The 24580-nt window shown below is 43.4% G+C and overlaps 1 protein-coding gene across 9 annotated transcripts in view; it reads right to left on the bottom strand.

The window, feature by feature from the left end:
• Positions 1–743: 743 nt before the first annotated feature.
• The window catches only part of POMGNT2 (protein O-linked mannose N-acetylglucosaminyltransferase 2 (beta 1,4-)), a 32877-nt gene continuing 9040 nt past the window's right edge, over positions 744–24580 (bottom strand). For 5 of the 9 annotated variants that reach the window (XM_030509934.1, XM_030509943.1, XM_030509961.1 and 2 more), the window contains one exon: positions 744–3052. In XM_030509934.1, coding sequence (XP_030365794.1) covers positions 1224–2960 — 1737 coding nt within the window. In that variant the 5' untranslated portion in view covers positions 2961–3052 and the 3' untranslated portion in view covers positions 744–1223. Of the gene's footprint in view, positions 3053–6383; positions 6666–9850; positions 9873–11521; positions 11725–24580 lie in introns of those variants that run through there. The other 4 variants (XM_030509969.1, XM_030510002.1, XM_030509986.1 and 1 more) reach the window with 4 other exon arrangements.

The raw sequence follows: 24580 nt of genomic DNA, 5'->3' as shown, positions 1-24580 counted from the left end.
TTTTCCTCTCTTCCCCAAGAGCTGTGCTTTTGACACAGAGCTGTTCTTCAAAGACAGCACCACTTAAGGTCTCCACTGAAAGGAGAACTGTGTAGGATCAGGTCCTAAGCAGTCAGTGTGTTATCCCAGCAATGAAGGCAGATTCTGATCTCAGGGAAAATGAGTGTAAGTCTAGAATAAACTAATCCCCTTACCGGAGGGTCATCGGCCCGACCCCTGCCCAACACCATGGCACCCACCTACCTCTCCGCTGCCTGACTTTGCTTCCTCCCACAAACATCCAGGAAAACCTGTGCCCAGAAAGCCTCCCTTTGCAACCACCTGCCTGTTACTGAGCAAAGCATGTATGTGTTAGCAGCTATTATCAACAGATTATTCTGATCAAACACCAAAACAAAGGATTTTCTTGAGCGGATTGCTCTAAGTGCAATCTCTCCCCCATCACGTCTTCCCAACCATCCCCTTCCTTTTCCACAGACCTGTACTTAATTCACAAAATGAAAACACATTAAAACCCTACAAATTGCTTTATCTACTCCATCCCTCCTATCTCCTATTTGCTACTCCAGCCTTTTGCTATTGAGGTGCAGTAAAATCCGATTTTAAAAATGAGGTTGATACTGTAGTTTCATTCTCTTCAGCCAAAATGAAAAATAAAAAGCTACCCATATACACGTTTTATCACAGCAATAGATAAATCTGTCACAATAATGATCCTGACAGATAATAAAAAGCAAAATATATCGAGGGGGTTTATAGCAGTTTAATGAAGGCTCTTGTACCAAATCTTGAACTCAAAGTTACAGAGTTATTGAAAAAAAAAATAACTTACAATGAAAAAGCTGATGAGAATTGCTCACCTAGCCATGGAATTAACTGTGGTTTAATGCTGTGCTTAAATACTCACCACACAATAGGAACGCATCTAAATCACGACCAAGGTACACACAATTCACTTCCATTCTGTTTTCAACTACACGCATGCAGCATGTAATTTAATCTCTGGAAGTTACTCCGAAGAACACACAGGTTTCTTTTTTTTTTTTTAAACATTCACTGGAAATAAATACCATTTAAAGAATACACATTGAGTGCAATAAAATGGACACTTAGGCACCGGTACAGTCTAGTCCTTTTCAGCCCTCTACAAACTACAAGACAAGAAGTTTTAAACCACAGATGGGGTGGAGAGCAGGTTAGAGCTGTACAGGGAGTGCAGCAGGTTATGTACTGCACAAGAGCACATCTGCAAAAGGTCCCAGAAGATTTTTGTTGAAGATGCAGCGTATCCACACCAGGTATATTGTGAAGGGTTTGATGTTTTCTGAGAAGGTATGATTCTGATGAGACAATATATAAGGCATGTAAGTGTTTTCCCCTTGCTCTTGTATCCACACTTCATATTTCACTTCTCTGACCTTGAGATACTTCAGGTTCCAGGGGATCCGCCAGGACACGGCAAGTTTAGCTTCGCTCGTGCCCTGTACAGAGGCTTGACACTTGGCATCCCTCACTTTGCCAGGGTAGAGGCTACCAGACCATTTCTGCTTCTTGGGTCCAGGCTTAGACTTCACAGTCTGCCTGATCACGTGGACGAGAGAAGGGATGTTCACCTTTGTGTCCTGGTAGGCACGGAACAGCCACTCAGGGTTGCGGCAGCAGAGGTGCCGTGGCACCTCTGTGTTCTTAATGATGCGCTCTTGCTCAGCTTTGTCCAGATGAGCAATCCCACCCTGGTCCCAAGGTCTGTCCGGGTAGGTAACGGTGCCTTCCCTGTCAGTGTTCTGCCAGGCAATGTACTGAAGGTCCATGCCAGGAAGGGTTGCCAGGGTTTTGTAAGGGGTATAGTGTTCAGGGTTGATAGCATAAGGAAAGAGCTCCACCACTGTGGCACCTCTTGGCAGGAAGAGAGACATGACTAATTGGGCCCCATGCATACTGACCAGCATGGACGCATTGCTGATCAACCGGACGATGTCAGAAAACGAATGCTCTTCCAGAGAGACAGTAATGGTTTTCATCTGAAACTCCTGAGCAAGAGCCAGGATTAGTTCTGCCTCATTTAGGATAAGCCTGTTGATTGTTCGACTGAACACTACAATGTATTCCTCACTGGAGCTTTCCTCCATGGTGACGTTCAGCTTCTGCATCATGAATTTGGTGAACTGCCTGATCTCGTTACCAGAAACCAAGATGTTAGCCTTCGGCCCTTGTGGCTGGACAAATCCATACTGGTACCAGGTGGTGATTTTGGACAGTCCCACATATGATTTGGTAAAGCAGAGGAGCCTGCCCAGGGTTTTAAGCTGCTCCCTGAGGAGCGGCTGCTTGTTACTCAGTAACTTGTAGAGGTCAAAGTGAACACCTTCACTCCACCCTTCCATAAAGAAGAGCCGTGCCTCCAGATCTAAATCAGAGAACTGCTGCATGGTGTAATAAATGGGGAGGAGGTCGTCATGAAAGACGTGCATCAGGTTGTCTGGGTTGAACCTGTTAGCAATAAGCGCCACATCAGGCACGAAGACTGGCTTTGGCATAAATTTCAGCGCAGCAGCTGGCAGCTCCACAAAGTTGAAATACTGGGTGTTGTGATCTTCCACTGAGGAGAGGTCGAGCAGAGCCGGCTGGAACCTCCGGGAGCCCAGGTTGGGCAGCATGACCGAGGAGTTGCTATGAAAGTAGATAAACTCCTCAGCCTCGGTAGAATAGCAGAGGGACTCAAAGCGGCAGATGCGGTCAGTGTGCATCCTGCCAGTGCACACCATCCTGGTACCGTCCTCCACCAGTGCCTGCAGAGCTGCATGGTAGTCAATCTGCACCTGAGAGAGTTCCTGAGACTGACGTGTGAGAACCAGCTCCTCTTCGACCATGAAGACATGCTCTCGCAGTTTCAAGTATTTCCACAGCACGGCAGCGAGGACAGACACGAGCAGGGCATTAAACACAGCTGCTATGTTCATTCTGTTGTTAGATCCTAGCAAGATGACAGGTGGGGAATGCAATGGAGAGGGAACACATCATTAACACTCCTTGACATGGTGAGGGTGAAGACCTGTGGAAAATAAAACAAGAAAGGAACCATTTAAATATTGCGTTCACTGGTTTTACAGCTTCACCATGAATTACGTTTTATGGACTATTCAAGAGAGTTTAGGCTTTTTTCAGTAATTTTTCCCTCTTCCAGGGAAAAAGGGAAAAAAGGAAAAGAGTGCGAAAACACTACCTGGTGTGTTCCCTGGGACTTTGGCTCACTGCTTTTTGCAGACCACTCCAACAGTGAAAGAGTGCCCTGCAATCACTGGGCCACTTGCACAGGGCTTGGGAGACGTAGTTCATTCTCTTGATCTTTTGCACAGCTGTGAGTACCCAACTCTGCCTCTTGTGTTTACTGCACAGATAAAGAGTACAAGGAGCATTGCCAAGTATGGATTTTGCTACACTCCATTTCAATACAAAATGTGAACTAGTGAACATAATGTTCCATTTAATTTTTGGTGGTGGGGGGGAACACAGTCCATAGACACAGGTCTTGGACTGCCCTGTGGGAGACTCCCAAGTCACTCAGTCATTTCTTTGGCTGCAATCAGGTATCAAAGGCTAAGAGCTGTCACTGTCTTCCAAAAGAAATATTGGCATGGAAGAGAGGAGAACTCTGCTTTTTATGCAGGGAACTGATGTTTCATTAAAGCAATCAAACCTTCATTCACTGAAAGTCTGACTTGCACCAGCAGAGCCAACCCTTACACAAATGGGAAGGCAATATATTTGAAGTGTTTCCACTGTTGATGATTTCCCATCCCAACCTGAGAATCTTCTCTATGCTGCTCCAAGGCCTCCTTGTTTCTTTTTCTGTTATGGGAAAAATCCTGCCACGGTTTGCTTCCTGTGCAGAAACACTACTGGATTATATCAGAATATTGATTGTATTTTCAACTGTGAACTTCAATTTAGATATTGATTAACCTACAGTACTTATGGGCTTCAATTTTCATTATGCATCAAGGTCCACTGCTCGTCAGGCTGTGAATAATTGCAGCCATGACTCATGGGGAACTTTTGGAAGGGAAATTTCTGATTGGTATATACTTGCTCAGACTGTTTCTAGTTGAATTTTTTAAAGATAGCAATTTAAAGTCCCTTTGATGCAAGTATGCAGGGAGGGGTAAAAAAGCAGTGTCTCTAGCACATGCTCTGACATCCCAAGCAATAGTCCCTTAGCATTTTAACCCAGAGATGCTTGTTCTTCTCTGGCAGAGTGGAGGAAGACAGCAAAGCAAGTTTAGGACTAGTGTGAGCACTCCCTATACCACCGAGGGAGTTCTTTTCAAAACAGAGGTTGCAGCCTAAAAGCTTGATCCTGCAATCGGGTTCATGCAGCTTGAAACTCAATGGAGAATCATTCATGGACTTCAATGAAGTTAGAAGGGATCCCTACAGCCTGTGAGATCCCAACAGTCTGCAGGATCCCTGTTCTAGGAAGAACTGAAGGTACGTGAGAGACTGAATAATGCCAAAGAAGCAAGTGCTAGCCGTAAGCCACACAGATTCAAGAGCTGGTCTCTGGGGACCTGAGCAACAAATTCATTTCAATTTCAGAGCAGCTCTAGCTACTCAAATAAAACAGAAATGAAGTCCACCTCCTTTGGTAAGTGGTCTGAAAAGCTACCTTATTTAGCAACTCCCTAAAAGCAAGCAGCAAATTAAAAAGGTGTTGTTCTGATTTCAACCATGGAAAAGGAAATGGGAAGGGACCCAGAGTGGTCATCTAATTACCAGGGCAGGATCAGCTCTCACAAAATCACTCCCCAAAGATGCTTATCTATCTCGTTCTTAATACTCGTTCATCTCCTCACCCAGTTTCTAGCAATAAAGGCATGAAGGACTGCGACAAACTCTTTCCTAACACTCAGCCTTTGTTTCCACCGCAGCAATTTAAACTTGTTCTTGTCCCAGGTGCCACAGATACCCTGCACAGACAAATGATCGCTGTCACATCACCTCTCAATCTTTCCTTCCCTATAACAAGGGATAACTGCTGCTCCTGATGGCTTTCTAACTCTCAACCATGGCTGTTCCATGGACAGCCTTGAATGGAAACCTACTGGGGACAGCAGTACATCACTTGGTTAGACTCTGGTAATGCAAACAAACTGGTTTTCAGGAAAAGAAATTTTTTATGGGGACAGATCTTCAGTTATTTTGTTGGTACCAGACTTCCAAAGCTTCATTTTACTTCTTACTATCTTTGAAAGATGACTAATGATATCACATAACCTTTCCACTACAGACCTCTCACCTTGTGGGCACAGCTTTAAATGGCTTCGGCAGCATCACCAAGGAAAGGATTGAGCCCAGGGACCCACGTGCGAAGCCTGCTAGTCAGTATGAGAAGGAGACCTTTAACAGTTGAGTTCTCTGCCACACGCACACACTTCAAATGAAGGCCAGTCTGCAGGCATTGTGGAAGTTAACTACCGCAGGTCAGAACTAAGCACCTGCAAGTTCAACAGCAGAGTCAACGCAAGTTTCAAGAACTTTGCAGAGAGGGAAAACCACATGGCCTCTATTATTGCAGTACAGCAGGAGGCATGTCTACGTGTAGGTGTTTCAAAGGCATCAGAAGCCCATAAAACCACCACTGATACCACCTGTATTTCACAGGCGTCTCAATGGTGGAGACCTCTGCCGACCATTACAAACCCCTTGAGTTGAACAGGCCTCCTTGGAAACAGTCTGTGCTAATATTTCACCCCTGACTGATTTGTTCTTTCCCCTCCAGTCCCAAGGGAAGGGCATAAGAGGCACTTCAGAGATGCAGCCTGATGGATGCGGCCAATGTTCGGAGGTTAGCAATTTTCATTTCAGACTCTGCTATAGCAGTACCCACTAAATGGCTACAAATGAACAACTCAGCTTTTAATAAAAATCACCTGCAAGGCCCTCCTCCATCTCTTCCCTCGCTGCACTTTCCCTCTTTCACTTCCTTGCACTTAGCTCGAGTGAGTGCAGGTACTTTAGCCAACCAGGTGTCAGGAATGAACGTTAAAAGCTAGCAATGCTAAAGGAATCCATCTTCATGCCTGTTCCTCATTGCCAATTCATAATTCCTGGTTCATGCTGCTTGGCTGAAAGCTGCTTTTGATGGAAGTGAACAAGGGGATGTGGACATGAAGGGGTGTCATAGGCAGAACTGAAAGGAGAATTTCACAGGTACTCGGGGAACTGTCTCAATTCTTTGCCAGTTTTCCCACATTTTATCATCCACCTTTTTTTAAATCTGGTGCTTTCAGTGAACACAGACCTTACAGAACTAAAGTTTGGTCCTTCAGGGAGTGACAGAACACAAATAGCAACAAACCATCCCACTCTTTGCTTTTACATACCCAGGAGAGGCTGCACTAAGGGGCTAAAGGCAAGCAATCACTTTCCATGTCCCCTGGTTCCTCAATCCCCCACGCTGAGATCAGTCATTAAGTGTTGTCACCAACAGAGGTCCTGGAATGGGCAACTTTCCCAGGAGGCAGCAGGTAACCTGAAACAGGTGAAAGCATTTAGACTTCCACCTGAAGAGGTCTACTCCACAATAAAAGAAACTATCACTTGTAAATCTACCTCACAAAATGAGTCCAGAGCTGCCACTCTCCTCCCATGATGCCATCAGACAACATCTTAAGAACTGAAAGGCACTTGCAGAAGTGGCAGGCCGGACACATTGCTACTTTCCTTACGAGCAGACTCTTCTGTGCTGTTTCTTTCTACACAGAGGTCAGCATCTCGGCTGTTCACACCCCCAGTTGCCCACAGACTATCTCCTTCCCACCCCTACCATGCTCATACACTCTCTCACTTCCCAGTGACACTGGGATAACCACAGCTTTGCTCCACATGAGCAATACATCCCAGTTACCAGGGAAATTGGTATGACATTTCGCATGGACTGGCATTTTTTTTACTCTCAGCTTTGAAATGCTAAAGCACCATCCTTCAGCAACAGAAGATGCAACAGCTTATAGACCAGAGCCTAGCCAGAAGAGACATGCATGTAAAAGCAGCACAGAGCTTCTTGCTGTCAAGCTGGCAGAGGGCAATGATGCCGCATGGGAGGGAATGGGATGTGCCCCTGCGGACTCCTAACAGGAGCAGGATGCAGGGGAGGAGCAGGAGTGAGAAAGGGAGACGGAGGCAGCAAATTTCCCTGGCAGGGATGCTGACAAGGCAGCAGGGCAGCTGAGGTGCAGCACTGCATGGTCGAAGATGGGGAGCTCAACACACACAGTGGTGTAAGGGCAGCTCAAGATTTTACAGTGGAAATAAGAGCACATCCTGAGGCTTGCAGCTGAGCCACAGTGGATGCTGCTCCAGTGGCTAAAAGCCTGTGGGAGGAACTCTATTTTTGGTCAGCTCATCTTTGCTCTTTTTCCAAAAGCGATCACAGGCATGAAGAGCTTACCCCATTCTTTTCCTCCTCCTCCACTCACTTAGTAAAACGGTCACAGCTTCATCCTCCCAGCCCAGCTACTGCTTCTCTAACTAGCACTGACTACTGGTGAGCAGGTAAAGCCTTCAGAAGCATGTATCTCGTGTGTTCAGCAGGCACCTCTGGCAGAGACCCTGAGCATCTTGCAGCATCTGTAGTACTCTCATGGATGTTTGGACACTGTAGCACCTTCTGCCTGTCAGCTGCTGGTCATCTGATGTTTTAAACATCCTCAGGAAGTGAGAAAGCAACAGGAAGCATAGATGGAGACACTGTTCTTGTTAACATGTCGAGAACATCAGAGTGGGTGGGATGGGAGAGATTAATTTCTACTAATAGGCAGTTGGCATAAAGGGCTGTTTGGATTAATTTAAAAGACTAGTTTTGTTGTTCTTTTTTAAATTGTGAAGCTAGAGTAGGATGAATCACTACTTTAAAGTTATTAATATAATGGACAATGTTTTAAATCTCTTCTCCATTTTAAAATTTACTATCTGTTTAGGTAAGAAATTTGGAGAAAAGCTACAAAGCCCACACAATAAAAACCCACAAACATTACTAAGTCCCGCAGAGGAAGAGAACAAGAGCTTGATTAGGGAGAACAAGGGACATGGAGGTGAACAGCATGTCTAATGGTGACCACCAAGTCCTGCAGGTATTAACAAAATGAGAAGTGCTGGGTTTGTCTACTTAGGCCTTGCCAAGCTTTTGTTACCAACTGCCCAAGCACTTTCCAAGCCAACGCTCAGTTTTCCAGAGCTAGAGCAGGCTAAAAAATCGTCACAAAATGAAAAAAAAAAGCATGAAGGACACATGTCCAGAGAGCCTCACCACTCTGTGCACAGAGAGAAATGCCTCTACATGGGACCAAACTTGGGTTTGGCCCTGCTGACTAGCTCCGGTGCAGAGCCTGCCAGTAGTGGCAGTGGTGTCCAAGCAAAACTGTCCCTGCAGTTCCCAGGAAAGTGGTGCAACTGGAAGTGGACTGAGGCCGCTCCTGCCACAGGAAAGGGAAGGAGGTGGGGCAGGAAATGGGCGGAGGACCCTTACCCTTCTTATTGCAGCAACACAGTGAGAGGGGTGGGAGCAGATACTCCCTCCTCAAGGACATTTTGTCCATTAGCATTCCCTACCCCCAGATCCATCTCTCACGAGACTGGCTTTCCAGGACTGGTACAGGAAGATCAAAGCATGCAAACATGGCATTTCACACACCCTCTACAAAATGTCTCCTATTCTTCCTCCCATCCCTGATGCAAGAGGCTTAGTGAAGGACACAGTATATGTAATACATGCACTTTTAAATACCTACTTCATTCATGCTCAAAGCAGAAGTTGCTAGAAGGCAACTTTCCCAATTGGAAGGAGGGGGAGTTGTTAGGATTCAGCAGCCAAGAACTGGCTTTTACTCTTATCTCTGTCACAGATTCCCACAGAACTATACAAGCAAGTCAATCCCCACAGCCCAAAAGGCTGTTATCATCTTATTCACTGATTTAATGAGATACATATATTTTCACAGTACATGCCACATTAAAGAAAGGATGGTACACTGAATGAACATTTGCTTTGTAAAAAGCAACCAAGCGTAGAAGTGCTGACTTTTTAAACAGGAAAAGAGCAGATTCTTGAAGGGAGCAAGCGCAATGCTTAAAGATACAAATATCATTAACGAAGCCTGGTCCAAAGAAGGGATATGAAAAATAAGAATACCTTCACTCTGTAGCCTCGAGGAGAATCACAGAATCATAGAATAGTAAGGGTTGGAAAGGACCTTAAGATCATAGAATCATAGAATAGTAAGGGTTGGAAAGGACCTTAAGATCATCTAGTTCCAACCCCCCTGCCGTGGGCAGGGACACCTCGCACTAAACCATGTCACCCAAGGCTCTGTCCAACCTGGCCTTGAACACCACCAGGGATGGAGCATCCACAACCTCCCTGGGCAACCCATTCCAGTGCTTCACCACCCTCACTTGAAAGAACTTCTTCCTTATATCTAATCTAAACTTCCCCTGTTGAAGTTTGAACCCATTACCCCTTGTCCTACCACTACAGTCCCTAATGAAGAGTCCCTCCCCAGCATCCTTACAGACCGCCTTCAGATACTGGAAGGCTGCTATGAGAATGTTAAAAATAAAATTTTATTCAGAAAAAAATAAGAGCAAAATATAACAATATATTTAAAAAACATCTGTCTCACAAAAACCTTAGGTATCTATAGACAGTTGAGATCAAAACCACCTTCAGTTTTTATGGTTTAGCGTAAGTGAGGAATAGAAAGCAAAACTTTCTATAAATTTCTATAAATCTGTACAAGACTGCCACCAAAAAGCCTGAGGCTCTGTGCAATGGTCCCTACTACAAACGTACCTTCAATATGAACAGGAGAATACTGGTGGTCATGGGACTCCTACCAGTTGAGCTTAAACCTAAGTTTTCTTCCATTTAATTTCAGAGTCTGTGAGCCCTGGGACAGGAAGAGATCCAACCTGACTTTCAAGCTGACTAGCAGCCATTGATTTAATATTTGTTGATACTGCTGTCTTGATCTTCAAAAAATAGGTAAAAAAATTCCAACATTAAGCAGTCAATGCATATAAGCAAGCCATAAAACTGAGCTGAAAGTATGAAACTAAAAAGAATACTTCTTGGGCTTTTAAGGTCCACATTTCCAAGATCTCTTCTCCATCCAGAATTGCATGGTGTTTGAAATCCTTTCCCCCAACAAAAACTAACTCTTATCTCCATAAAATTGCCCTAAATCAGATGCATTTCTGATAAACAAGCTTGAGGTGGGAGATGTAAGAAAAATGAGCTTAAAAAGAAAAAAGTATTTCTCTCAGCCCTCAAGTCTTCACTTTCTGACAGCCCCAAGCCTAAAGATGAAAATCCAAGGTACTCAGCATAACCATGGCTAGACAGAGGGAGAAGTTTAACAGAGTTCATTCTAGCCAATCTTTGTTCACCCGAGTATCCCATTGAAACCTATCAGGTTACATTGGTATTAACAGCACTGACTTAGGAGTAAAAAGCCCCTCCTTTTGCCTGGCCTCTTGCTTTTAGTCTGTAAGCAAGATACCTTTGTCAGAAACAAAGACGTGTCAGAGAGCAGCAGGCTTCTCTTACTTCAGTGGTCTACCTAAAGCAAAGATGGAGTTGGTTTGGATGAAGAGAAAATTTACTAATGCTGCAAAAGTAAATTTAAAAGAACATGATGTGAAATCCCAAAGTACTGAACAACATGAACTTCAGCCACTCTAACTGTGCCTTTGGGCTTTAGCTGCCTTTTGTTATTCTCTGTATTTTATCTATCCTTTCTTTTTCTAATCTCTGACACGAAGAGTACCTATGTTATTTGGATACTGAGACTGGGGCTTAGCAGCATTTACAGCCTGAGCTTTCCCCGCTTCCCATCAGCATGATGCCTGAGACCACTCCTGTGTGCTGCAAATTCTAAGCAGGAGCTGGAATTGTTCGGAGCACAGAGCAGCCAATAAGAACAGCAAAAATCCCTCCTTGGTTACCACAAGCTCTACATTAGCATGTTTTCAGGGAGGGTAAAGAAAATAAAGTAATCCCAAAGCAGCACCTGCCCGGTAAGAAATTAATTTCTGAAAACCTACAGAATTTAGTCCAGAGCAAAGATGTTTTCCCCATGAGACTTTTGTTTAAAAATGATAAAGCAAAACACCAGTCAAAGAAAGATAGACTACAAAGATGTGGGATTACAACTGAACTACTGACCTTCTTCCCACACATACACAGCCACAGAGGAGACACTCCAAGTGAAGTTGGGGAGGGGGGAAGAGAGTATGGAGATAGCATCAAAACACAGGCAACAATCCTCTCCCCCTGAAGTACACTGCAGCCAGGAGCGCTAACAGAACTAAATTCAGAGCCCTATGTGATCAGCACAGCAAACAGAGTGCAGTTACAATAACACTCAGCAGAGAAACACAGTTAATTCAGAGCACCTGCAACCTTCTCAATCTTGGAAGTACTATCACTGGTACATTAGTATTTCAGCACATGCATGCATACCTGGTGTTGCTAAATAACAGCAAAGGCTATCCGGTGCCTCTTTCACGGGAGAAAGAGAAAAGAAGACACCTTAAAGCTATGCTCTGCAGGGGAACAAACACTCTCCAGTCCTCTTCTTTCCCCACCACTATAAAGAAAGAAACGTACCTAACAGCTCTCAGCACAGTAACCCATGCACCATCTGCAGACTGAACTACCTTTCTCCCCCAGGTCTGAGCATGCTCTGTCTATCGGCAGTGTCCTGCCGCTCCAGCTGGCTCACCTCAATTTGTTAGCCTCCCAGAGGTCAGCCTTGCATGCAGGATGATTTGCTGCAGTATTTCTGCAAATCCCCAACGGGCAGCCACACTGAAACAAACACCAGCATGCTGTTTCACCAAGCTGAGCGTGCCCTGGGAGACAGGCAGCAAACTGGTTTTGGGGGGGGATATGTATTCTAGAAATCCTGCTTCTGAATGTCATGAATGTCACTCCAAACACTTCATACAAAAGAACAAAACAATAGCAGAGAAAGGAAATAAAATGCCCCTTGCTAGAGGACGTAAAAGCCATCCAGCATGCTTTCTAGCAATTCCCTTGGCACCAGGGAAGCGGTTTCCCAGCTGTGATGGTCAGCAAATGGCTCAGTATTGAACAAGGCTGTGAGTACCCTCCTTCAGAGATCCAGGGAACAGTATTTTCACAATGAAGTTATCTTTTTTCAGTGGAAACAAGTAATCCCTAAATACAAAGACAGAAGTGAGCCAGGAGCTTACAAGAGTGTCTCTTGGTGCATACAAGCTGAAGGTCACAAAGGCAAAAAGTGTCTCACACCAATCTCAGCAGAGCTTGAACTGCGAGGACTAAGCAGCTTCTTGAGGATAGCAAACCAGGCAGTACTGACTGGGAACATTTCCAGTCCTAATCCCGCAACTGGATCTACACATGAGATCAGAAGAGAAGCCCAGTTCTGCCCACAGCACTCACCAAAAAGCTCATAGCTGAAGTCTCACCACTGAACACAGTTATGAGTGAGATCCCAGCCCGTTACGGACATACTTGCAGGCAGATCACAAGCAAACATATGAGGCTCGCTGCAAGTCTGTTTTCTGTATATTGGCAGGATACATCTTGTTGATTACCTGGGAGGCTTTTTCCCTTTAAGTGAGACCTAACAGGTGAAATAAGAATGATGAAAAAAGAGGAAAAGTTCTCTAACACCCACACGTACAGGTGTCTAGTCTATACATTTAGTCTATTTCAGTTGTAAGGGACCTACAACAATCATCTAGTGCAACTGTCATACTGATACTCCCAGATGAAGAGCAACCATTTTACATAAGGCAAAGGCAAAAAGAATCCCTAAGTTTTTACTCACGGCAGGAATTATCCTCACTACCAAAATGAAGAAGTTCAAATGGTTCTGCATTTAAAAAAATGCAATTAGGTAAGATATGGGTATTAAAAACTCTCATCTAGGAGAGTCTGGCAGCATGTTACCTAAACTCTCGCACTAAATATGCATCACAGACAAGCTGGTGTCTCCAGCTTCTTACCCTCCCTGAATCATGCTGGGAGTCATCTGAGGGAGGGGACAAATAGACTTACAGAACGGGACTGTGGAGTTGCGCTGCCTGGTTCTGCTGACCATGTCTGCCATCACTCTGTCGAGGAATAACCCCTGCTTACTGTGGCACTCCAGCCCCAAGAAACCTTTTATTTCCTTGCAAGAAGGCAAAGCAGCCCTGCCAAATCAATCTGCGGTGAGAGGCTGAAGCCTTTGCAGGGCAGTGAGAGGTGATACATTTTGACTCGCAGTAGCAATAGAGCACAATACAAAATACTGATGAAAACAGGGTAGTCCTGAGGCAAAGATCTGGCAGAACTGGGAAGTGCAGAGCAGCCCCAAGAATATGACTTGTCCTGTGCAGGATGTAAGACTGCTAGCCTGAATACAGCCACCGTCAGAGCTGAGAAATGTGGGTGTCATTCAGCATCACATGTGCTTATAAACACAGTAATACCACAGAGTTTATAACCTTGGGTTTCTGACTGCCAGATAAAAGCCAAATACAGAAGAAAAATAAGCTGAAAGAAACAAAGAATAAACCCAAATAACATTCTGCAGAATCGATGAAAGATTCTTGACAAAGCTAGACCTTCAAAAATGAGCCTGCCAACATGATGAATAAACACAACTGTTGTATCCACTAAACTAGGGCATCACAGAAGTAAACCAGACATTTTCTCATCTCCTCCTCTGGAGTGCTGCTTTTAATACCTCTGCCTTCTTGGCACAGAACAAGCAAAATGGTTCTGGCCCACCTGGAAACATTAAAAATCACTAGGACTGACAGGACAAGGTATCATCTACCTCAGTACCCTCCTTTCAAGGCCTGTGTTACCTCTTCCCACCAACTCAAGGTGGACTTTGAACTACAGGATGAACCTGTGCCTGTCCTGAGAAGATCTCAAAGGAATACTGGTCAGTCACACCGCCTGGGGGAAATACAAAAAAAAAAAAAAGGCAAATAGAAAAGATCTCCTTTTAGGCAGGCCCACCCAGTGTCCCCAGCCTGTCCTGTTGGGACAAAGGATATCTAGAGTCACTCTTCCCTTTTTATCTCATCTCATTGCCCTCTGGCCCCACTGAATGCAAAAGTGCTGTCTTGTGTGGAACAAGTCAGATGGTTTTGCTCTGAATTTTGAAAGTTGAGGAGCAGAGTTAGATTTGTAGCTGACTTCACTTGGGAAAAGGCATCTTAAGTGTGTTTTCCATGCTTCTGAAAGCTCTACTGTATGACCTAGCTTCCACTGATGCTCACAGGAGCCTTTCCACTGACTCCACAGACCTTCTTCTCTGGTTAGGGACTTTATCAGTGGGACCCCTGATAACCCAGAGATATCATGCTAGGCTCCTTATCTTAGTCAAGCTTTGATTTTAAAGGAGAAGAAAATACAACATTTACAGACTTCTATTTATGAATAAGCTTCTTCTCTACCCCTGGAATGAGGTATATGCATAGATTTCACAGGTACAGTTGATCACATCACATGGAGTTAGGCAGTTTAATCTCAGTCCTGAAGAGGGTTCTATTGTCAATCTGCTACACCACAAAGTAACTGAACAAAACTACATCATTAAAGGGAGTAAAAACCCATAAACCAATAAATGCAGCAACTCTGAAATAATAACTACCTGTTACTACTGCACCATAAGGCACTAAGTGTGGTGGTCCCAAGCTGCTTTCAAACAGCACCACCACCCTACTGCAAGTTGGTGAGGTTTGAATAGATTGTCTTGGCTCAGAACTAAGACTTTGATAAATATTTAATACCCCTCATACAGCTGCAGCCTCCAAAAACAGCACCACAAAACAGTTAACATTTTTAGAACTCCTAAAACAGCACAAACAGAAGTCATCATGATAGCAAAGAAGTCTGAATACATCCCTCTTAGTTTAGGCTGACAAAGACCAGGTAAATCATTATTTACTGAATCTTTGCCTTGCATATATACGTTGCAGGGGTGCCTGCATCACTGTGAGCCACCGCATTTATTATTTATAGTCCCAGAAGTATGTTCTATAAGAAACTGTTCTTCCTGCAGTGCTTTTGAACCAAAAGTGCATCTCAGTTTAAGCACACAAAAACATTTCATGCCTGAATTGACCAAAAAAAAAAAAAAAAGTCCCTGTACTGAAAGACAAACAAGGAGACAAAGGGAGCATTGGGTTTCTGGACACCAAGACTGGGACTCCACACATAGAGGATAGCATTTTGCATCTGCAGAAGCTAACATTAAACCTGATGTCAAAAGGACCAGCACTTCAGTCAAAGTGAAAGTTCCTAAGCAAGAATATACTTTGACAGGGAAGAGGTATTTTTTGAAGAGTATCTCATTGGCCAAACCCCACTTTGCTCAACTGTTTCAAGCATGACATACTCCCAGGCTTAACAGATGTAGGACACAAATTTTACATAAATAATAGGTTTACAAAGCATGATCAGACCATTTTACACACACATACATACACACACAGAGGTTACATGTCTTTACATCAACCTGACAAATTCATAGATATTTATTCTCCTCCACAGATATGTGCACATTTTATACATGTAAAATATATACTTATGATGGAAAAGCACACTAGCTATCTGAATTTGTCATATGCTGAACTGATTACTCTAACAATCCCTCCATCCCCATCAGGAACCACCCTAGCAGCACTGCAGGGACATACCAGCCTGCTCCTGCAGCTCTCCTGCAGCTGTGTGCAATGCATGTTCGGATGATGACATGAGAGACTCACCTGCTAGTTCCCAAGGCAGGAGATGACTTCAGTAACTGTTCTGACTCAAGCTAGGTGTCACTTCTGCTCTTTCAGGTTCCCATTTTGTCATCAGTAATGACAGGTCAGCAGGGTGACACAGAGAAACCAACTCCCTCTCCTACAGCTATGCCAACTGCATACCTGCAAATGTAATTAGTGCCAATGTGTCTGTAAAGGAAGCAGAGATAATTCATGCTCATAAGAGCAGCTTGGTAAGTAAATGATGTTCACCTAGACTGACATGAGAAACCAAAGGTAAAACACTGCCTGTAAGATCCCTGGGTATTGCTCATGGTTTCACCTGGGTGCTTCCCACAGCCTTGTCTGCAGTAAGATCATCTGCCTTCTCTCAGATGACACTTTAATATTAGGCCTTTATCACTACAGCAACACCTGAAGAAACACATCTCCCATTTTACAGAGGAAAATATTAGAACTGTCAAGGGGATCAGAGCAGGACACACCGCACCAGCAGCCACAAATATAGTAGCAGCTCCCTGTGAAAAACCCACCAACAATCAGACCCTCTTGTGTACCCCAAGGTTGTATTCATCTCCAAGGGCTCCAAGACTGAAGACAGGAGCCAGAGCCTCCAAGATCAAAGTTAACAGTTTAAACATGATAAAGGACAGGGAGGATTAAGTTATCAGTTATGTCACTGTTGCTCTGGAAGAGCTACTGGTGGAGCAGCCTAACCCTGGCATGCTCTGCTCTCTGCACACCTTCCTCCCATCTCCTATCCCCATCCACGCTTGCTGTGCAGAGGGCCATGCATACCTCTCCTGGAACACCTCCTGTAGCCGCAATTTAGCCTGAAGTTGGAAGCCCTGTCTGCATGGACTTGTCCTGAGAAGGGTGGAAGAAAAGGAAGAGAGCCCCTTTTTGCTGTCTGAGGAGACAAACATGGTGGTCATAACCAGCAAATCTCATAGACCTCTTAGGAAATGAAAATGCTAATACCACAGCAAAATGTAGCTGCTGAAAGGAAAAACATCCTCAAATGTGAACATCATAAAGACACCAAGGCATGTAAAGGAAGAGAAGTAACAGAAATACAAGATTTGCATTTTAGGCTAAACAGCAGAAATGTCAGGCACTTTGACAGATCCGTATGGGTGAACAGCTAACAAGTGTGTGGAAGGCTTAAGATGTCCAAGCATTTCACTGCCTTCAATGAGTTATGCACCCATTTGCATGTGGGCTGCAGTTGTTCAAGAACTGATGAGAACATGTCAGTTCAGAAGCAGAATTACAGCAGGACTGTTCCCCACAGCTGCTTTTGCCTTAAGCTTCTACTTTCTAGTACCCTCAGAGATTTTGTGCTTTCCTAAAAACCCTGGAGAAGCAAAAACTACAAACCAAAGACCTAATGCTTCATGGAAAGAACTCCACAAGGAAGCAGCAGCAGCATCTACAATCTTGATCAAAACAGCAGTTTTGATCCAAGCTGGAGTGTGTGCTTCAATTAGCCAGTCTCTGACAAATGCCCTGAGGTACCTAGCACAGCAGCATGACAGGAATGTAGTTCAGAGCCAACGTAAAGGAGAATCTAAATCAAATCAGAGGAAATAAAAAGGTTTAATGCCATTTTGAGTCCCAAAATTGCAAATAGATTGGTTTACCTCCAATGCCTCCTTCAGCCACACCTGTACAGCATAGCCTATCATTTAAAGGGATGCAGCCAGCATATCACCCAACCCTCTTCATATGATAGCAGTGTAGTATTACCAACTGATAGGAGCACAGTATTACTGGATACACCACCACCCCCACAGTGTAACCACTTAGACTGATGCTAAGGGAGCACCAAACACAGAATCAAAGAATCATAGAATGGTTTGGGTTGGAAGGGACCTTAAAGATCATCCATTTCAAACCCGCTGCCACGGGCAGGGACACCTTCCACTAGACCAGATTGCTCAAAGCCCCATCCAATTTAGCCCTGAACGCTTCCAGGGATGGGGCAGCCACAGCTTCTCTGGGCAACATCCATGTTCTGCGTGCCAATATTCACATGAAAATTCAGAACAGAGCACAAAGTCTCACAAATAATCTAAACTTACACTGCAGTTGAAAAATAGGATGTTTCCTGACAGCACAGGCCGTAGGACTGAAAAATGTCTGCTGGCCAATTGAAACACTCCCTTAAAACTGTTTTTCGATTAGTACTTAAGTACCCTGGTCTCATTTTCCCTGTGGAAAAGAACAATTCTTTTGCCTCTCATCTGATTACAGTATCATCAGAGGGCCCAGCAGAGCAGTTGTAACACATGGCAGTGGGCCAGGCACTTACTGTTTCAAATGTTGCTTTGAGGGCTACCACTGCTACTGACAGAGGGAAGAGAAGAAAGCAATATGAATCATCTTGCTCGGCTTCAATGTGATCCACTGCATGCAATAGGAAAAGTGTGATGAATACACTGAGTTACTTGTACAAAACCACTCCAACTCCTCCAGGTGTCATATGCAACAATTTACAGTTCAATAGCTAGCAAGAACTTCTTCATGCCCTTGGCAGCTTGAAAATTCAAGGAAGAACTATTGCATCTAGGCATATTTATCAAGGGCACAGCAGCAAGAGGAAGAAGTTCAAGACTGACTTGATTTACTTATATATATATATATTTTTTTTTTGCATAAGACTTGCTATTGTATTTATTTGCATAGTAATAAAAAAGGTGGTTAATTTTTGTCCCATAAATCTCACCAATAAATCAATGCATCATCTCCATACAGACCCCCTTTTCATCCCTCCCCACACTGTGGAGGCTGCAATACCCCCATAAATAGCTGATATGACATTTAATACACACAGAAGATGACAGTTTCAGAGAAAAAGCAGAAAGTACCTGTTGGGATAGGAACATCTGCAAACCTATTAACATAGTTGCTATTCACCGGTGGCCCTTCGATGATGGGAGATTCCTTACCCAACTCTGCCACAGCAGCTAATTTCTGTTTGCTTTCTTCCCACTGGCAAGATCTGCTGCCTCTGTTCAGTCAAATGCTGAGTCAAGTGTTTGGCAATGAGAATCTCTTCAAACAACTGAAGTGTAACCTGACTGTCACTGAGAGAAGAGCAACATCAGTTCGATAAACCAACTGCTGTTTAAAACAGCTCCACTTAAAAACATCTGTCCCTGTTCATTGTGTACAGTTCTGGATCCATGTGCAGATATTTCCACCACTAGACTTCTGTTAGCATTGCTGCTGATGCAGCCATTCCCCACAGAAGCCATCTAGCCATTATGACAGCCGTGCAGCATTACCCAAGCACAGGGAGGGTTGGAGCAAGTCTGAACCCTCTCACTTGCAAAGAATTCCCAAGATGAGCCATAGTAATAACATACGTGCTGTCACGCCCATCATCCTCATAAAGGAAGGTTCTTGTGACCTTGGAGAAAAGACTAAAATACAGATATTTATCAGCCATAGGCAGTGAAACCCATCCCAAGTCTGGAGGGGTCAGAGGTGGAGGACATACATCATCCCAAGCAGAACCTTCCTGCCTTGGCTTGTGCAACTCCGCCCTCTCCACGGCTGAACAATGTGCTTATAATCTGTCCTGGAGGCTGACAGTAACAGGCTGCTGAGGTAGTCAACCCTTCTTCCCAGGAAAGGGATTAAAGCTACAGCCACACAAAGCTCCTCTTGCAACTATGAAGCCTCAAATCTGCACCTGTATTAATGCAGCAAGTACGTGAAAGGAGAAAGCACCAAAGTCAGACGGCTGAGGACTGACTAGAACACAGTCCCCTTGCTAAGTGGTTTAAGGGTACATAAAATAACCACCATTTCTTTACCATCAAGGTAAAATATCCTAAAATAAAATCCCTCTTCTCTAATTTGCTTGAATATATACAATGCTTAAAGACAAGCATGTTCCTAAGAGCCCTGTGTTCCAATGTGACAGACATGCACATAAATGAAGATTGACTAGAGAACTTTTTGTATAACGTGACTTTGTGACCTCTGTGCTAAATATATATAGGTATATAATACATATGTATGACTACTACAAAATTAGTATAAAAGATTACAATATATAGACGCTTATATATATCGCTCTTAAGTTTATACCTGCATTAGAAGATGATTAATCAGTGGCTTTATAAATTTCATGAAATTATTTTCAATAAGCTGTTAGCTTCCCAGCTTTAGTTTTATACCTTTGACACAATCTTAACACAATCAGAAGCCAAGCTGCAAAGCTGTACATAAATGTGGGTGAAGCTGTCCCAGATAACCTTACAGGAGAAGGGAAGGAGAGAGCAACTCCAATCTTCATTTTCTATTAACTCTCAGGTCTCTGCATGAACACGAGTTATAACCTAAGTAGTAAAGAACAAACAGCCAGAAGCAAGGAGCAGTGGTAAGAACAAATCATTAAAAAGTGATAAGCACCAAGGGCCCTAACTTAGCTAAAGGCAGTAAAAATGCACACACAGAGGAAGCCACCTCATGTCTCCTCAAAATGAATCTGGTCATATAGTTTTAGTGCTGAGCAGGGGACTGCCTCAGCGCAACAGCAGTGTCTCTATTAAAAAGGACAGTATTTCATCTACGTGCTTAAAGGTCTGATAACCTACTCTCCCAGGTGTGTCTCTCCTCCTTCTAAAAGAGGAAATTACAAAGAAAATTAATCTTTGTGCACCTTTTTGTTTTCCACCCCTCCTCCTCTTCCCTTCCTCCACTCTTCCCACCCATTATGAAAGACAAGCAGGAAAATACTGAAATAAAAATTGAAATAAATTCAAAACAGAAGGAACAGCCTGACTCTGGTTTGGCTCACACAAGTGAGCTCATGATATGGTGAGTCAGTGAGAAAAAAAGAGGTCATGAAACTGCTGTCACACACCTTTCTGGAGGGGCCTCTTTGTCCACACAGGTGTGGGTAAAAGGCTTATCTGCCCAGGAAGGAAATACTGGAAACTAATCTTGCCATTGCAATGGGATTTCGATTCACAAACCATCAACATCCCACTCTATTTACATTACAGGTAGCCAGCTGGGAGAAGGGAAACAGCAAACTAAGACATGAAGCAATTCACAGCTAACTCATTTCCAGTGCATCAAAGGCTCATCAGTGACTGCCCCATCCAATGGACTGTGGTCATTCTGTAACCACATTTGACTGCCTGCTTGCCAGAAGCAAATGCAAAACCCCATCACATCCAGGAAATCACTGATGATACAAAGCATTCCTCTTCAGAAGAGGGATCAGCCCCTATATGCAAACTAAGGAGGGCTTTTTCCTGGGACAAAAGAAGGGACAGAACCTTCTTCAGACTCCTTCAAGGCATTTGCAGTTGCCAAGGTATTTTACACAGACTGTGCTTAGGTGTTTTCATTGGTCATTAGTGATCCAAAATTCACATACTGCTTAAAACTACACATTGGGTTCTGAGCTTAAATAAATTAGGGTCTAAACTCTCAGTTGGGTACCACTCTTAAAACAAACCACATTCACACTAGTACGCCACTGAAGGGAAGCAAACCATCAAGAATAAGTGTTATTAAGAGAAAGGTATGCAAAAATGGTCCATAAACTGTAATAGTTGGAATTCTAGCTCCAAAAGCAATGAAAAACTCACAGCATGGCTTTAAGAATGTAGCAGAAACAGCTCTAACAGGCTGGTTTGGAAGATAGGAAGCTTTGACAACAAAGAGCAAAGCTAGCCACAAGACTTCATAAAGGAATCTTAAAAACTGTATGTATCAGGGAGCATAACTAGATGAATAAGAAAGATCTGTGTGCAAGCCCACTTCATACAAGAGGTAGGTAAAGCACAACTAGTAGGAAACTCATTGTAACTCCTTGGCTTCAAGCAAGCATGGACCTAGCATCTACACAGCTGTAAGCTGAGTTAAGAGATGGTTCTCTGGAAGAGAAGTAGCCTGTGCCAAATTTACACAAGGACTTCCAATCGAAGACTCAAGTCCCAGAATTCAGGTCCTCTTTTCTCCTTGAGCAACAGTGTAGCAGGCAGATGAGGCTTTAAAGACATCTTTCTCTGCTAATCACATAGTAACAGTTTAAAACAGAGATTTTATCACACCCAGTGTCACTCAAAAGCAAAAAAACCATGTGCAATTGAATTGTTCAGGTAAACCAGTAAAAAGATGGAAAGGAAATTAACACCGTACACACAAAGGAATCTTTGCAACCAAAAAATGAAACAGTTTCTATTGCGAATCACATTTTCTCAATTGAACCTTGGCAAATTAGCTGGATGGTACAAACCCCACTTTTTTTACAAATACAAAACCCCTTCTGTTATCAAACAAACTCTTATTCCTCTCATCTTTAATCCTAATCTCCATATATGCCATTTCCACACAAGAACCAAACAATCCTTGTTTAACATCAAAATGCCTCTTGGACCCTTTTTACATATGAGGTCTTTAGAACATCTAGCAGCTGAAGAAAGGGCTCCTGGACGCAACTGTGCAGAGGCATACAGCTGTCAATACTTACCTTGATCTCTGTTTCAGTTTTATAAGGCAGAGTCAAAGGCCAGGACAGAGGAGCACACTTGCATGTGTATTTTGAAAGGAAAAGGTGAAATATTTTACTATGGAAAAGGGAAACCTCAGTTGGTTCATATGTAAGAACTGTGCAGCACAGCCTCTCACAGGTATGACAAAGTGGTGCATGGCAGTCAAATGGCAATGAAAGTTGCAGGCAGGATGAGAAAAGTTGGTGACACTTTTCAGCTGTTGGTAGAAAAAGCTTTAATTGCTGAAGGGGCAAATTAATGAGCCCTTTGCTTACAAAGCATTCCTAAGGAAAACTTTCAAGTTGAGTCCAAACATCCAACTACACTTAAACTCAGGTGTGTCTCTTTTCAAACATAAACAAAGCAAACAAAAAGACTAAAAGACTGAAGGACTGAAATAAAACGAAAGAAGAAAAGAAACAAGTAAGATGGGAATAGAGGACAAAAAAGAAGACGCACTTGGACAAAGGATATACAGCAGAAGAATGTGCAACCTTTAAAGACTGCTCCAGAGGAAAAAAGACCAGACTGGGAGATTATATTTTTGATCTGCGTTTATCAGTAAAGCACCAAGGAATTTCCAATCATGAGCCTGAGACCTCATTGCAGTGTACGAAATAAACAAAACCACTTAAAAACCAGGAGATGGATGTGAGAATTACAGTGCCAGCTGCAATGCTGTGAGACCAGTTGGAGGTAATTCAGTGAAAACAAACGATGCTATAAAATCAGTGCACAAGGAAAACTTGGGCCCCATCTCTCTTTTAGAGTCTCAAGGATGCAAGAAGAATGACATCTAATTCAGCACCTAAAAACTCCCACAAACCAATAAAAACATTTCCATCCATACACAAAAATGATGTCTCCCCTCCCAGTCAGAACGCAAACTTAAATCCAACAAGGAGATTGACAACTTCACACCATCAGAAGCACATGGACAGCAACCACAGCAGAGAATACGCTGCCTCCTCAGAAAGCACACATGCCATCACTTGCTAAGGAGCAAGGAATATGGTATGAAAATGAACTAAGGAAAGAAAACAGAGCCAAAAAGAGTGCTTCCACTAAAGGACAACTAGGAATAGGAAACAGATGAAGAAAAGATCTAGATCACTCTGCCTACTGCACACTGCCATCAGCAGACAGGAAAAAAACCTCAACCATTTTTAGCCACTTTTCCAAGAAGTTTCTTTCTCAGGCTGGCAGAGAACAAGCCAGTGTACAGAGCTTTGGTCCAAAGACTTTTACACAGGAGGGAAAGGGGTTGAATTATAAATGACTGAAAATTTCTACATATTTCCCTGTTTGCAAGGGAGGAAAAGTTCTGCACTCCCTTGTAACATCCTTCTAATCATTCAAACCTTATAGGTAGAAGTACCACACTACATATCACCTACTACAAACAAGGTGTTGTTCTGTTCATGGTTAGCAGACATGGGCAGGGTGCGAAAAGTGAGAAGGGGAAGTGGACAGATGGACTGTAAGGTAGAAAATGCCAAACCATCAGGGTTTCCATCTACATCAGTTCAGCTGGAGGGTCAAAGACAGTAACACAGAAGAGCAACACCTGCAGTATTTACAGACCTTTCTTCCAGGTGACTGGAAAAGGCTCATTTCCTACTTCACGCCACTAAAACAAATCAATCCTCCTTTCACAGCAAGAGCTTTGCTTACCCCACACAGCATGCTGCCAGGTATATATACCCAATGGAAGCAATGCTTGTGCTTAGATTTAAGCACATGCTTAACTCCTCGCTAGATAAGTACTTTCAACCACACATCCTTGTGGGCCAAGGATTTGCATTCTTACACACCTTGAAACTTTCCAGGACATGTAATTTATTATTCTGCCTGTGACAAAGGATGGCAACGCCTTGCTTGTTTCTCTTGCTCTTGGTGCACTGCAGAAAGCAAAACCACAGATTTCTCCAAGGTGGAAGACACTGATATCCCTTTTCCCTCTCTGATAATTTAACTATAGCATATCACCACCAGGGTTGAACCAGAATAAGAGAAAAAGACTCAAAGGGAGAAGGGGAAAAAGTGAGGGAAAGGATGCTTTCTGCAGTAGAAACAAACAGCAAAATCCATTTGAAGATCACATATAAAAAGAACATCTATATTAAATGTCATCTCAGAAGAACCGTCAAGGATAAATCCATCTTCAGCTGAGGTATTTCAGCCTAAATATGGAAAATACACATTACTCTGAGTTTATGAAGGGCTTAGTTTTATCAGTACTA

The sequence above is a fragment of the Strigops habroptila genome, chromosome 1 (genome assembly GCF_004027225.2).
Source record: "Strigops habroptila isolate Jane chromosome 1, bStrHab1.2.pri, whole genome shotgun sequence".
Classification (NCBI taxonomy): domain Eukaryota; kingdom Metazoa; phylum Chordata; class Aves; order Psittaciformes; family Psittacidae; genus Strigops; species Strigops habroptila.
The sequence above is the reverse complement of the archived record's forward strand: the minus strand, read 5'-3'. Positions and strand labels throughout refer to the sequence as shown.